Source organism: Simochromis diagramma, unplaced genomic scaffold, assembly GCF_900408965.1.
Source record: "Simochromis diagramma unplaced genomic scaffold, fSimDia1.1 OVJJ01000421.1, whole genome shotgun sequence".
Classification (NCBI taxonomy): domain Eukaryota; kingdom Metazoa; phylum Chordata; class Actinopteri; order Cichliformes; family Cichlidae; genus Simochromis; species Simochromis diagramma.
Genome location: NW_024387250.1, coordinates 7,231,968 through 7,248,173, shown reverse-complemented (window position 1 = coordinate 7,248,173; position 16,206 = coordinate 7,231,968). Strand labels below are relative to the sequence as shown.

At 38.6% G+C, this 16,206-nt stretch overlaps 1 protein-coding gene across 2 annotated transcripts in view; it reads right to left on the bottom strand.

Moving 5' to 3' along the window:
- The window catches only part of LOC120714798 (protocadherin-15-like), a 224,120-nt gene that overhangs the window by 95,366 nt on the left and 112,548 nt on the right, over nucleotides 1-16,206 (bottom strand). For both annotated transcript variants that reach the window (XM_040001273.1, XM_040001274.1), the window contains exons 5-12: nucleotides 10,532-10,692; nucleotides 9,427-9,582; nucleotides 8,436-8,555; nucleotides 8,236-8,346; nucleotides 6,081-6,251; nucleotides 3,371-3,479; nucleotides 3,127-3,239; nucleotides 128-334 (exon numbers count right to left, since the gene is read on the bottom strand). In XM_040001273.1, the coding sequence (XP_039857207.1) occupies nucleotides 128-334; nucleotides 3,127-3,239; nucleotides 3,371-3,479; nucleotides 6,081-6,251; nucleotides 8,236-8,346; nucleotides 8,436-8,555; nucleotides 9,427-9,582; nucleotides 10,532-10,692 (1,148 nt within the window). The remainder of the gene's footprint in view (nucleotides 1-127; nucleotides 335-3,126; nucleotides 3,240-3,370; nucleotides 3,480-6,080; nucleotides 6,252-8,235; nucleotides 8,347-8,435; nucleotides 8,556-9,426; nucleotides 9,583-10,531; nucleotides 10,693-16,206) is intronic.

The window sequence follows — 16,206 nt, the reverse complement described above, 5'->3', positions numbered from 1 at the left end:
TGTCCTCAATATTTAATCAATGCACTACAAGTACTTTGTGTTTGTATGCACACATGCATGGATGGGCATCTTTAAAGAGTAAGCGACAGCGAGCTTAGGCTGATAAAGCCTCTCTTTCTCTCTGTACCTCCTCAATGTCATTATCCAAAGCGACGATTCCCAGGGGGGCAGTAAGGTTGGCACTGGCTGAGATAGTCGTACCAACTGGGGAGGACTCACTCACATAGCCCTGATAGGTAGCAAACTGGAAATACGGTGCCTGGTTGTTCTGATCCAAGATTTCAACGATGACTTTAGCATATGCTGGGAGGGGATGACCATTATCCTGTTCAGCCTTGGGAGAGGGAAAAGAAAGAACAAGGGTGAAAGTCACTCTGTGGAAAATACCATATCAACAAGACTACTCTGCTGGAAAGTTATGCTGTTCCAACTCTCATGCAGGCACAGAAATAGAAAGGCATAATTTCTCTGAGTGTCATTTCAATTTTAAAAAAGCTATATTGACTAAATTTAATCAGGGGTCCATTTAGGATTAGAACTTAGTAATTACCGGAGCATTTAACAGAAATACCATCCTTTGTAGGAGAGGGACTGCAATTAGTGGCACTCCTTTGCTGTCAAATCAGTGACCGGTGATAGAAGGAGGCTCTTGGGAATATTACGAGCTGATTCAATGCCAAAATTAACCACTTCACTATTAAAAAGGCTCATACCAAATCTGTCTGCATTGCTGAAGGTGAAAAATCCCTGTTTTTCTGTAAAGGTTCTCTGTCTTCTGAATCAACCACAGAGCAGTCTGATATAATAAAATCCCCATGTACAGCTCATCTATTCAGCATGTCAATATCCTCAACCAAAAACAGACATGCAGCACTCAGCTATGGAACAGAGCTTAGAGAAATGTTCTGTTACAAGACCACTGAAAGAGTGAAAATTACATTGCTCAATCAGGTATCAGTCCATTTGTGAAAAAAAACAAGTTTCTTGAAAAATCTAGTTCCCATTACATAAAATCAATATGTCCTCTTAAGCTATTAAAATGTTTACAAACTAAATCTGGAAAGATAAATCCAGAGCTGTAAAATCTCCAAGAAATGCACAAGTGAAACATGAACCTGCATCCAAAATCAGTTTGCATTTGTGCCATGTACAGAGAAACACACAGTAAACTAGAGGAATCCATAACAATCACAACAATGTAAACAATCCTTCCACTTCATTTTGCTGCACAGCTGGTGGGTGACATGGCCACTTTAGTAACATAGTACATTTCCATAAATCAGTATGTTGTCTCAGCCATTCAAACTGCACAAAACCTAATGAAGCTGAACTTACACTAGAGTCGAATCTGACACTGCCACGTCCCAGTAAGAGGAAACTTAATGAATGCGGTCTGGTCAGGCTGTCACTACAATCTTTCGCCTCCTAAGTACATATGTCACTTTTGCCACCCACACTGGGATGCTTCAGAAACATTAAGGCTTTGAAAATACAGAAGGAGTGGGGGACTAAGGGAACATCAGTTCAGGCCATGACCTGGAACTAATTCAGCACATTAGCTCAATTTCACTGGGCTTGTGTTGCAGAGTGCCAATTGTAAGAAATGTAAGCGCTTGTACTGCAAAATTGTAAACAGCAGGTTCCCCATGACTTCATGTTTACTGCCTTATGTGTATAGCTTACTATGGGGAAAAGAAAAAAAACAAACACTTGTAGCATATTCAGTTGAGCTTCCCTCCAGCTGAGATTCATACCTGTTATTATTTCAATCACAATCTCATGTCAGATTCTCTTCCCCAAACATCTTCTACTTATCCCCTTATCAAAGTGATAATAAGAACACCAGCACTATACTGACCCAGAGATCCAATCTGCTCACACAAACGCCTGAGGGAAAAAACAAAAATGCTCATTGACAGCCATAACATACACTTCACATACAGTGTTCCCTCATGATTTAGAGTGCCATTTCTTCATTCTCTTACTTTCACCAAGCCATCACGTCTGCCTTTGACATTTGGCTTAATCTCACCGCAGTCACCTTAGTAGATGTACCTAAGTCAACATCAGTGATGACTTTTAAAACATAAAGCACATGTTGTCTAAAATAGGCTCCTGCTTATTTAACTGTTACCTTACCTAAAGCATTAACTATGCAGAACCTTCAAGGCACAAAAGTCTAATTCTTACTCACCTGCTCCTTTGAATCCTAGAATAATCATTCCTTGCCCTGTACATGAATCGGGTAGATGAGGCTCCATCTACCATCTTCCAGACACATCTCTCTCTCTATCTCTCTTGGTCTTTTCCTCCTTCCCCTCTGAACCGTCTCCTTTCCTCAAGCTATGCACAATCATCCCAAAGACATGCAGAAAGCTTCTCATATGATCAGCCTCCCTTCCTCTTGTGGAAATCTTCCTCTCATCTCTTTACTCCCCAGCTATCCCAGTAAATAGCACGTTACACACTGCTCAGAGGTGTCTAGAGGTTAGTGATGGGTAGATGGAAAGTTCATCTGCACTGCTGCACCAGCAGCACATAGGCAATTCCTGACTATGCTCTAAATTAAGATTCATGAAGGCACAGCAGCCTGTCCTGCTAAGTCCATAAATCATAACATATTTTTCACCCCCCATCTCCTAAGGAGCTAAAGATAAGGTTAATGGCCTTCAGGACAGAGGTTATCTGGGTAGAACAGGTAAGGGTGCACGCTAAAGTTTTTAAGAGATGAGTCAAACTTAATCTCGCAAAAGCCCATTAAAAATAGAAGAGAATTGAAATCTTGAATAAAGTAGTGTTGTTTGCCTAATGTGAAGGAAGGAGAGAAATCAATATTTTACCTTTAGCTGATGAAACAGACAATGAGGCTCTATCACGGTAAATGTTTTAACAATCCTTGTAGGACTCCGCATGTCTAATAGTTGACACTAATTTACTGCAAATTTTTGCAAATGCAATTTGTCGTAATTACTAACATTACACTGCACTGTTACATTAATGTAATGAACAGGCTTTGTATTTAGGTTAAGTTTAATGAGATTTCTCAAGAACTGTGTCTGTGTAGGGCAGATTGAAACAATTCAACTATTGAGGAATGAATAAGTCAAATGTACTTTTATACTTTACCTTGATGACTAATGTGAACTTTTGATACAAGTCCCGGCTGACTGGCTGCAGGACGCGCATTTCTGCAGTGGTTTTGTTCAAAGAGAAATATGCTGCATATGTGTTTGGTTCACCTGCAATATAAAATAAGAACATTTATGGTAGAATCAACCCCAGAAGAAATATTAAAAAGGAAAATCATGGCATCAGCTCAGCCAAAGACATTAAAAGTGTAAAAATCAATGAAAATACGTGATGAACCTACCAACTAGGATGTAGTAGAGAATGTTTGGTCTGGCACTTGGGGGCTGTATATTTCTGTCCATGTCCACAGCACGGATCGGAGGGGTAACATTCAGTGGGTTCAGTTTGCTCTGCAACAAGGGGTGGCTGAGTCAACAATACAGCAACATAATCAAAATGCAAATTGATTAATTTCCTCTAGATCTCACTGTTGCATGGATCACCTAAAATAACTCTGACTGCATTTTTATGCAGAGCAAAAAAAAACCCCGGAAACTGTTCTGCAATAGAAAATTCCTCTTTAAAAAAAAGATCTGCCCCAGAAAGTTTTCTGTGTGCTCTATATCAATATTTTGGTTGCTGTATAATCTTATGTGATGTTTTGCACAGTCCTCGCAACTCTGCTCTTCCACATAAAAACAGCATTCTCCAGAGAAGCTACTCTACGCTTTCAGCCCAGCCCATTAAAGTGCTTTCTGCCTTAAAGTAGAGCTGCTGTGATTAGACGCCGCCTCAGTTCCACCTGCTTATGCACTATAGCACTTATTAATGTTAACTGATAGGAGAACTGCTGTTATTGTGCAGTGCGGTGCCTTGCTGGCTTTTCTTTTGCGCCTCTAGTGAATAACACTACAAATGTAGAAAGCTACAGCCATGTGTTCCTTCCCCACATTTTGATAGTATCAACTCTTCTTCTCACCTTTAGAAAAAATATATAACCTGCTGGCTATATACTTCAGTAAGCTTGTTGGTAAGCACCATAACATAATGATAAGAATAAGGAAAACAATGAACCGAAGCTTATAGATTTCTTATTTCCATGCATGTAAATGTACCTGATAGTGTTGTACATAAAAGATAATCTGCTATGCACACTCATACATCATCAGCACTAACTACCTTGGCTTTACCTTTATGCATTTGCATCAACATATGGTTAAGTGGGAATATGTTTAGCACATCACATTTAAGAATACCTTTCCTCATGCAAAACGCCTCCATATGGCTGACACAGTATGTGCGTGTATGCTAAGGGGCCACTGCTAAACTTCCTTAGTGTAGATAGGCACATGGCTAACAGCTCACTGGAAGAAGAATCCCTCCCTGAGGGGGTATATTTATATCCATCAGCTCTGGAGTAATCCTTACACCCCTCCCCAACCAACCCTCTCGCTTTTACAATGTCTGGAGGTGCGCTAAATCAAATCCCCCTAGCTCTGCACAATGATGATTAGCTATAATACCCTCCTTCAGCAGTCATTATCCAGGGGACTCCAGAGCCCACATTATATCCCCCCAGGGCAAAAAATAAATACAGATCAACTTAATAATGTCTGTCTAGCTATTGTGATTAATTACAATACACTCATCAATTATGAGAAGACAATTCTCCCAGTGGACAGACATGTTAGTGTTACACTGCAAAATTCCCCCCAAAAAATAAAAAAAAGGAAAGAGAAAAAACACCCCAAACAATCAGAGACCAAATCAGAAGTCGTATAAGCATGTATATCGAAAGTAAAGGGTAAGGAGGTATGGTGAACCCATGCTGTGTTCACAGGAGGAAAAAAAAACAAAAACTGCTAAACAGATGATGAAAAGCTTTGGTTTGTGTAGCTGGTGCTGTCGTGTCTTGCATAACAGTCTGAAAACCTTTTATCATAAATAATAAATTACAAACTATCAATGGAAGGTCTGGACAAACAACTGTGACTCACTATGCCACCCTAAATAAAAACCGCAACTTTAGGGTTTTTTTTTTTTTTTTTAAATGCCCATCTATATATATCCCACTGCGTCTTTATTGCAGCCTTTTGTGTTATTTAGTGTCACACTCTGGCCCCATTCAATATAATTTGATTCCATTCATCTCTCATGTTCAGAACATGTCACCACAGTACACTTAAGCCATACTTGATGAAACCGTTTCCTTGCAACTGTCTGAGCTGAGCTAAATGAATCCGATAATTCCTCACAATGCAGCTGGTCCAACTATAAGTGTGTTGGTTAGGAAAATTATACTTAAAATAACAAGAAAAACATTAACCATATACAGGAATAAGAGTAGGCTACTGGAAAGCAGATTCACATTCATGGCCATATATATGGGGGGATATTTAAGCTAACCACAACACAAAAAGGTCCAAAATAAAAGGAGCGCTTCTACCTTCCTCTGAGGAAACCACAGCTTGATTCACTTTTGTTCATTCTAATGACTATTACATGCATGGAAATACACAGCAAATATAAAATATGTTTTATAAATAAACAACTAATCATGTATAGACTAACATAAATTCTGTTGGTGCACCTCGGATCTATATGAATTTCCCTCTCTTTTTCCCCCTCAATGGTTTTTAGATGTGATCCCAAGTCATCTCATGCTTCAGTTTAATTTGTGAGTACAATGGAAAACAAAATGCAGTAATAAACTGCAAATTGTACTCTGCCTTCAGGTGAGGAGGAAAAGACAAGGTATAATGAGGCAATTAGGGTATTTAAAAGGCGTGACATAGATTAACATATAACAAGAATGTGAACATATGGCACAAATGTCTCACAAATCTAAATAGCATGTATACTGTGCATATGCACACATACAGAATGACAGGTAAAAATCCAGCCTCCATGCATGAAAACATAAACATGCATATATTAGCAGGAGGAAATCTGTTAAAATGACCTTGTGGAATAGGAGTGTGTTCACACTTGCCTGTCTGCCTGGCTCTTACCGGTTCAGTGAATTCAGGGATAGCAGCACGGTAGGTGAGGGGGTTGCAGTCATGAGTGTTGTTCACTAAAACACAAGGCAGGAACATGGGACCCAGGTCGTCTCCATCCTCGACATCCACAGTCAAAGTTGTGGTAGCTGTTAGTCGGTTAGGGGGGAATGGAGCGCGGTCCTGGAAGACAAGCAAATGGCTACAGATTGAGCAACTTTCTGAAGCAGTCGAAAAATCCAAAACTACTTCATGATTTGGTCTCATGTGTCTATACTGAAATCTCCTGAAATATACCTGAACACCCTGACAAGCTTTAGTCGTGCATTTACGCTAATTCTTTAGGACCGAGTCTTTACAACTTGAATCGAGACATACATCATCTCCAGCTATGTTTTAAAATGATAGCCTCACTGCTGTTCGGCAACGGCAGAAAGCATTTCAGCTTCCACCTTCATATTTCTTCCACTTTCTACAACTGTGGTAATTTTTAAAGGGCTGATATCTCACTGTACAAGAAAAAGATTCATCACTTCGGGGTGTCTCATGAGTATCCAACCATATACTAAAGGTGGTGTGTGTCATTTTTTTTCTCCAAACATCTGCACAACTTTAAATAACCATCTTTAAATCACTCAGGGAACACTGGCAGGATGAATTGGGCACTGAAATTACAGAAAGTAGAGTCAAAGTGTGGAAGACTGTCATACTTCTTCTATAAATGCTTTGCATATTTCGATACAACTCAACTCACAAGTTTCATAGATGGCTTTTCTCATACCTAAACCCTCTGAGTGAAATATCAATTAACACTATCTCGCCGTTTATAAAGTTAGATGCCTGACCTGCTTAATGTTTTGTTTCATAGCAACTTTACAGACTTTAAATGAGACTGAAGAGCACTTATCAACATTCATTAAGAATCTTTTCTTCCACAAAAATACAGCTCTGTACAATAAAACACCGACACTCTTAAAGATTCCCCCGTAGTATTGTTGCTTCCTTGAGTGGTATCCAGAGAAGTGAGCAGCACAGCACTTCAAAGATTTACGTTCTCAGTATAATTGAACTCTTGACACAAGCAGTGCAGAGTTCTAGTAAATACCATGTCTTCTTCCTTTTCTTTACCCTGACATCCTTTTGCAAGAGAAAATGAAATCCCCCTGGAGGACCTCTCGCCAGTTCAAAGAGTTGAGTCTTTTGCTCTTTCATGCAGGAAATGTAGAGAATAGAGGACGAGTTGAGTGTTAAATGATTATCTGTCCTGCAACACTTCACCTCAAAGTATAGGGTGTTATATTTGACCGCTGCTTGTTAGGGAAAGTGGCTCTGTAATGGGTGATTAGGAAAAGATACTATGATATGAATCATGGTACATGTTGCCAGGGGAGAGGTTCGATATTTTAAGATCTGGATGTTGGCCGAGAAGGCTTTGAATCATTCAGCTTGGGTGTTTCTTTGATTGATGTGATTGGCTACCACCTGTGCTGGAACATTTGAATCAACACAAATCAGCTCGTGCCTACGCTGCGACCTCAAGAGTTAAACTTTTCATAACACTTCACTAGTAACTAGTAAGTAACTCAACTAAATCAAAGCAACAGCCCATCATTATGAGACTGGCAACACACAACATCAAACATTCAGAGTGAATGGCGAGGAAGCCAGAAATGCTTCAGTGCAAGTCATACTGAATTAAGAATTATCCCCCCTTCACTTGTCCAAAAATCCATAATTAAATAAATTATAAATCAAACCTGTTCTGGTATACCAACTATGTTGAAGGCAGCTTAAAGCAAAACAAAATAAAACAAAAAAAAAAGCTGCAATGAAACCCTGGAGGGTTCATTCTTCTCAACACTGAATCACGATCAACCTGAATATACTCTATTAAATACAAAATGCGCGTACACTGACTTCATCAAAGCAGCAAGCTACTGGCTTCGTATTTAGTTTGATCCAATTCAAATAAAATATCACAACATTTAGAGAAATGGTTTTAGTGACAACAAAAGTTCTTTAACCTCAAGTGCACTGTGGAGGCAGACACACTCAAAAGCATCTATAAATCATGGCCTATTTATACGTGATGACCCCATTCGTCAATCTGAACTCATGCAACTCAACTCAGTATTGGCTGTTTGTGTATGCAGATGCGTTTGCTTACATTGGCTTGGACCAAAACCAGGTACCGTGTTCTGTCCTCGTAGTTTAGTCTCTCTGCCAAAATAATGTTTCCTGAAAGGCTGTTGCTGACTGCTACTGTTCTGTTAGATGCCTGAAAGAGAAAGTCATGGACTGTGATTAATAAAGAAATCTGCATTTGTGTAGAAGATGCTTATTATGATGTGCGATCTGTCCATATACCGGGTCTCCGGGGTTGTAAATGACGCTGTATTCTATATGTCCATTAGGCCCATCATCAATGTCTGTAGCACCATTATTTCCCGAGAAGCCAGTGAAAATTGTTGTTCCAGGTGGTGTGAGCTAGACAAAAATATGCAAGGGAAAAAGAAAAGTCAACAGCTCTAACAGCCCCCTGTGAGTACAACGTCAACTTACAGCAGAAAGAACATTCATATGGCTATTACTGCTGCCGCTCCATCCCATTAATATCCCCAAAAAAATGGGGAAAAAAAGGGAAAATGTTGGAGTCAGCAGCAGTCTGAAAGCTTACGTGCACTGCTGACAGAATAACAAAAAGTAAGTATGAGAACCACTGCTGTTCCCAAGAGCCCTTAGCAAAGTCCACAGAACCAGGCAGTGGGCAGGAGATCTTGTTCAGGGAAGTTGACAGCAATGTAGACTGACTCACTGTACTGTTAGGGCAGTTGCACGTGGCTATGATAACACACTGTGACAGGAATTTTGAACATGCAGAGCACACAAAGGGTGAACAGCAAAGAACAGAAGTTGTGGTTGCTTAGAACTCAGCGGGGAGCTCTCATTTAATCTCAAAAACATATGACTAGAAAGTCTGAAGATTTGATGCATTATCTTGAATCACTGCAGGTGTTGCAGGTGTATTTGAATAAAAAAAAAAAAAAAAAGGTTATCCTTTCTGGTGCTCACTAGATGTATGCGAGTTGCAGATGGTGTAAATATCAAAGCCTAAACATAAATACTAAATATAGGCAATGAATAATACGCTGTTAACAACAAACAATTAACTAACAGCCATTTGAGTCGTACCATTATTTTAAATGTCTGACAAATTGTCTCAGATGTAAAGGAAAGAGGCATTAGATTTAAAAATCTGCCCCACTCTGCCTCACAGTTATCAAACATTTCTGGCAAACAGCAACGCATGACTGTGTTTAAGATTCGTGCATAGGGGCACAGGGAATTGCTCCCTTACCTCGTTTACTGCGACATAGTAGCGTGGCTGCTGAAAGCGAGGGGCGTTGTCATTCCTGTCCCTCACAACAATCCGTACCTCATGCAAGATGATAGTACCAACCAGCTGATTTGTGCACTGCACCTGAACAACGATGGTGCTGATGGAGTTGGGGGGCTAAAAACAAATAAGAAAAAAAATGCTATATAACACTGTGGAAATTGTATAGTTCTAATTCCCATGTTTCTTATATAATGGAGTCATAATAACCTACAGCGCATTGTATCTGACAGTTTGTAAACAGCAATAGGCATACTTAATAACAACAGTGGAAAGCGACACAGTTCCAGTATGAAATCTGCTTGTTAGCTATCATGCTTGCGTAGTATAGGTAAACCCTAATGAGGACGATTGTTTGTTAGGCTACCAGGGGCAGCCCAATATTTATTTGTAAATATGCAGTGTAAGAAAACTATTATAAAGGATGAAAGTGCAAATACACTATACTGAAAGGCAGCATCTCATCATACTGCCATTACTACGCTCATCTCAGTTTAGCAGCAAGGGTCAACTTTCCACATAGTGTAATTTGGCTAACTAGCTCCCTCCATCGCTTCTCTTCTTTTCAGCTGCAGAGCTTTGTCCCACACATGTACTTCCATTATTATTTATTCTATATGCATTTATGGCATATTCCTGTTAATAGCTCCACATTCGCCTCCTTCTCTTTAGTCCGTATGATCTGAACACATGCTTTAAAACACCTTTTCACTATGACAGCAATACTATGCACCCTGCATCATGGATCCTTTACTGCACCATTTACACAGGTGTGTATGTACTTAGGACCTATAATGTGTTGCACAGACACATGGACATTTTTGTTTTTTTGTCATTGAATCACTTTAAGGCTAAGAGTGAAATACCATGGCCTAGTGACACAAATTACAAGCAACTCTGTTGCTACACCATATCTTGTGTTATTCTAAATCCATCTATCCATACATCTGTTTCCCAGCTGCATATTTGTTGGAATGGCTAAGGGTTTATTTTCTTACTGTATTGATGATTTGGCATAACTAAGGCAAGAGGAAGCTGAGAAATAAACCCTCAGTACTGTACTCACATCTCTGTCCAGAAAACGCCCAGTGCTGTTGAGGTAGAGTCTCTGCCGTGCTGGTTCCAATATCACCCAGTAGTCATAATTATCCAACAACGTCAGTGAGATGGTTCTGCCTGGGTCTTGGGCACGGCCATTTATCTGCATGTTTTCCACCAAAACTGTACCTATAAATGAAGAGCAGTCATAAATAAATCAATGACTAAGACGTAAAAGGATTTTTACCTTAAATAATATTTTATTATACTATGCGGTAAACTGGTTTGTCAAAAAAATGCAATTAAATTGCTCTTTAAAGGACTCATTCTACATACTGGTCAAATATTTTGCTTTAAAAATATTTAAAAGCAAATAGGCTGGAACGTGAAGGTCATAAAACTTTAAATGGCCATCATTAGGCAACCAGCAACCAACATTAACAGCAGCAGTCTGTACAAATTTTGTTTTTATTATGTGTCATGTGCTTAATATTGGGTACCCTTTCTCAAATAACTTTGCAAAGAAAAACATAAAATGACTTTTAAGTTTCACTCTTATATGAACATTCAAAGTCTGCCTTAGATAACTGAAAATACTGTCTCAGATCTCTGTGGACTATTCCACATATTATGTAGGCAAATCTCTAAAATTGATAATTATCATCCCTGGGAGCACTGTCACCTTCTGGTTTATATTTTACGGCTTTTAATCAGCGAGTAATTAAACTTTGCTACAGCCTCTGGGACAAATCCCGTAAAGCCAGTTAAATCTGAGGATTGGTTGACTCCTAAGTGGCCAAATTAGATTTTTGAAAAAAAATACTGGAAGCTTAATAATGCAGGAACTAGCAGCCAACCCTACGTCCTACTGCCCCAGCACCTCCTAGATGCTCAAGCCCTGAGCAGTTTTATTTAGAGCAACATGTACACAACACAGCTTTATTGAAAACACCAAACATGGAAAAATGGCACTTTACTGACGGAAATTGGGTAAACATTTTTTTTTTTTAAGAAAATGTCATTGCACTGGCCGTGACAGTTACACCGGTTATGTTCATTTCCTTTTGGGTTCTTGAGAGATACACACATATTGTGACATAGTGAGAGTATTCTTTGTGGCAGCCATCACAAACAACCAGAACCAAACACGAGTCACTGCTTTACCTGAAAAAGCTTTGAAATGAGATCCTGCAAGACTTTTACTAGTTTTAGCCACAAAAATATTAACACCCAGAAGATCTGTCCATGTCTTAACAACATTTGGGATTCAAAAAAGTCAATTTTTTTTTAATTTACATTTTTAAACCAACACATTTGATGTATCATATCTTTAAAACATTACAACAATAAACACTCAGTGGCACTCTCCTTGTTATGGCTAGCTGTCTAAACTAAACCTGCCATTGCCTTTATGTGCTTTGTGGCTGTATCACTCAGTTTTAACACTTCTTGAACAGAGTTGCACAGAGAGCACAGAGAGGGGGGGGGGGGGGGGGGTTGACAGTTGTCTGAATAAAACATAGGATTTCTTTTTAAGGACATTCATTCCATGAATGTGGTTTTTTTTTCAGATTTGTCCCAGCTAGCTGCTATTGTGAGATAATTTTGAAGAAATTTATTTTTTACGCATTGTGATTAAAAATATTAAATGACTGACATGAATTGTATTTAAGACAATCAGTTTGTCTTTATACATATACAATACAAGATTAATTGTTTATAAGTAGAGTACTGTGCAAACGTTTGTTTTTTCCTTATGTTTGCACATTTCAATAAATCCCTGCACCTATTTCACATTTTGTATTGTCCCTAGCAAAACACAAAGAAATGAGTTGTTGGCTCAAGATTTTAGCACAGTACCGCAGCTCAGCTAATGACCAAACATACCTTACAGCTGACAGTGTGTTCATGCGTTATCATTTACTGACATTTCAACCACTACCTTAATTCCAACCCTTTTCCATTCAATACATTTTACATGTACCTAACATCATGGATCACGTCATCCAGTGATTTTCAAATGTGACAAAGTGTGAAAAAGTGACTAAAGTTTAGAGCTAGCAAACTTACAAGTATACATAGAAATTCTGCAGAGACTAAAAGCCCTTGACATGCCTTGCTAATCTACCAGCTGTAAAACGTAAGAGGGTGGTAGTATTTTAATGGGCTTTTTAATTGGTGCCCCCAACATCTTGTACTTTATCATTTCATAAAACTGGTTTAGTCATTTAGTCATTAGTCACTCAGACTCGAAGATCCTCAAGAAGGAGCACAGATGGAGTTACGATGGAAGCTTTTGCATTATAATTACAATACCCGCTGCTGCATTTTCATGCTCATATTAATGACTGCGCTCCTCATCTGTAGTAGTCAAGGTTTGATGCATCCGTGTGTTGTGATCACAAGGACCAAAAATTATGTGTCTCCGTTAGGCCAAACTCAGCCTGAAAAATGGTTCTTCTAAGAATTTAATTTAAAAGTCAAAAGAGCCCCCTGTTGCTGGTTCATTAATCTAAAACACAGCTTTTCATAATATCTGCCTCAGTAACTTGAGTGGTGAGCAACATTTTTTTTTAAACTCTCAGGTTGTAAATTACGCAGCTGATAATATTACAAAGGAGGCCACAGAGAGTCTTCTTTCTTTCTCAAGTTAATTGAACTTCAGTTTTTCTGCTGTGACAGCCAAAACTCCTAGTTTTTTGAGCACACCCTCCCTCAATCTCTGTCACGCAGCAAAAAGTTGTCGTCCTCATCAATCGAGAAGATGCCAGAGTCTGTCAGACCTGTGCAGACCTAGCCATGTGTTATATACGGTATGTACTAAATAAATAAAACAAGTCTCTTTAGTAGCCTGTGACTCAGTCAGTGTCATCTCTGGGCAGAAGCGCCTCTGATCTGGGCTTCACAGCAGACCAACTCCACAGAGACAACACAGAGAGCTCACTTTTATCCCAAATATCAATAATGCTGGCATCCATAGATGATGGCAGCAGATAAGTGTGGAGGCCCATTTCTGATAGGTTTCCAAGCTTGGTATGAAAAAAAAAGTCAGTTTCATTGGTAGTTTCACTCATTGGTATTAGCATGGAGTCCAGTCCTTTGAGTTGAGGCCAGGCCACAGTTTTCATTTTTAAAATGAGTTCATGGTGCCACGAGAAACCACATAAAAATATTAACAAGTTGCTAAACAGGAAGTTATCTCACTGCAAATGTTGCCAGAGGCTAGAACTTGCCAAGTACTTTTTTTATTAAAAAAAAAAAAAAAAAATGTGGTTAGCACAAAGACCTCCAGTAAGAAAAGATTTTTTTCCCCATTTTAATAGGAGTAGACAGTAAGCACACGCGTAGAAATGGTGGCATATTGTTGAAGAAAGGAGTTTGAGTGGAAATAGCTGCAGTCATTATGCACAGCTCTCTTCTGAAATTAGCGGGATAAAACACTAACAACAAATTCACATAAAAAGTCAGCTAGTATAAAAGCTAAACCAGATCAGGTGTTTGAAGGTTTGCCTTAGAAACTCTGAACAGTCCCAGAAATGTTTTGTGAGAAAACATTGCTAAATTGTATGTATGAAAATGCCTATTTATCTATGTAGTTACTGGCTTTTTACAGCACTAAAACGCAATACTGCAACATCTCTGGAAAGAAGTATATCCATTTCATTTGCATATATTTTAATATTTGATATGCAGTTACATGTATTTTCTCCTTTGTGTGGGAGGCAAGGTTTTACTTTCCTCAACCATGACTTTGGTCAGACCTGTCTCCAGGAAATGCATTGCTACTGCAGTTTAAGCCCAAGCAATATCAATACCATCTTAATAAGCTAAAATAACAAAAAAGTGCTAATTTCTGACCTAGTTTGTTACTTGGCATCTGATAAACAAGACACAAACAAGTAGCTATCCTGCTTTTTTTTTTTCAAAAGAAAAAAAAGACAAAAAAGGAAATTTAAGGGGAAAGAAAATCCCCCCAGTACAAACCTGAGACTGAATGCATAATTATATCGTTAATCCATCTTTGTTTGCATAATTAACAAATAAAAAAAATACATATGATATTCATTTTAAAATTTTCATTTTTGGGGATTAAAATGAGGTAAGAAATCTATACTGACATAACTTCATCAGTTACTTATTAATTGAATTGATTTTGGTATCTTACTGATTGCTTTTAAAACAAAGCACGGCCTTCATATATGCCTGCTTCCTGGGTGAGGTCCAGAGAGGCTCCAATTTTGGATGTTACAGAACAGTCTAAAGACTAAATGAGGCACGTGCCTCCATATTTCACATTCAATTCAATTATTAATATGAGACTTTTGGTGCTCTCTATTCCACAGAGCAATGCAACCTCTGAAACTCCTTAATGTTTATGAACTCTTTTAATCGTGTTGTATGTATGTATGCATGTATATGTACTAAATATAGTAATAGCTGCAGTATTCTGTTACATTGTTCTCTATCAAATAATCTGTGTACTAAAAATGGTCAAGCACCATTAGGGAAGCATGTCTGACAAGATTTATTGTTCTGTGCACTTGCTATTGTTTATGAATACATGACAATTTAAAGAAGAAAAAATAATACAATGAGACTTATATAAACAGACAAAAGGTTTCATTTTGTCAAATATGTTCGCCCTTTTGCAGGATGGTTTACCTGCATGTTAAATGTGAAATAAAAACTAAAAGCTATCTATTTACAAAAAGTCTAATTTTACACTTAAAATCAGCTAAGCTTTAAAATAAGGCATTTCTGTTAGAAAACCCACACTGTTTGACTTTCTTTAAAACTTCCTAATCTCTAAAATATCAAGGTAACGTCTCTGCCATGTCTCGCTGTTATGCCCACATACTGACTCCTGATCTCACTCAGGCACAGACTCATTAACACATACAGCACAGACATGATCACCACCTGTCAAGAGACCTACTGTGCAGCATACATTGCCAAAATTAAAACAGTGTATGTGTATTGCAGCCATCACTGATGGAGGAGGGATATAACATCACTACTAACTTAGCACTCCACAATTACTCATGATAGACTCTGACATGAAAAACATCTGTCGTTATGCATTTTGGTAGAAAACTGGAGTCAAAGTAGCAGCAGCTGTTTGCTTCAGTAAACAGTGATTCTAAGTGTTCTGTGAAACAATCTCATCCTCTGGGGAAATGTCAAGTGTTTTTTTTTTTTCTTTTCTTCCATTTTTTTGTTTTTTTTCCCCCCTATTGTGTGCAATAGGTCACATGGAGTCCTGGGCATATTTTTTAAAGTTACAAAATTGGTCTTCCTTGCCAATATCACCACTTGTCATCAATGTGTACAAATGTGAAACAAATGTGAAATACATACACAATCTCCCTTTCTGTTACTGAGTTATGATCTTGAATGATGGTCAGAAATATAGTTTTGCATAATATTGCGATTTACATTGTAAACAATTGTCGTCGTCGAGGTCATTTTCATGGTGGACACAGGCCTCCCTTGCGCAAGTGATTGATCGATCGACTGTCTTGTTTTCTTCATGATGAATAAGTCTCTAGAATTAGCGGGGCTTGTGGAAACACAGACCCAACAACGGGTTTTAAAGATGTCAAGTGTTGGAGAGATCCTAATTTGAAGAGGCAGACTGTTGCAAAGTTTGGGCACAGCAATCGTAAGCCCTGGCCCTGAGCCCAATGGGAGCATGTAAAGGAA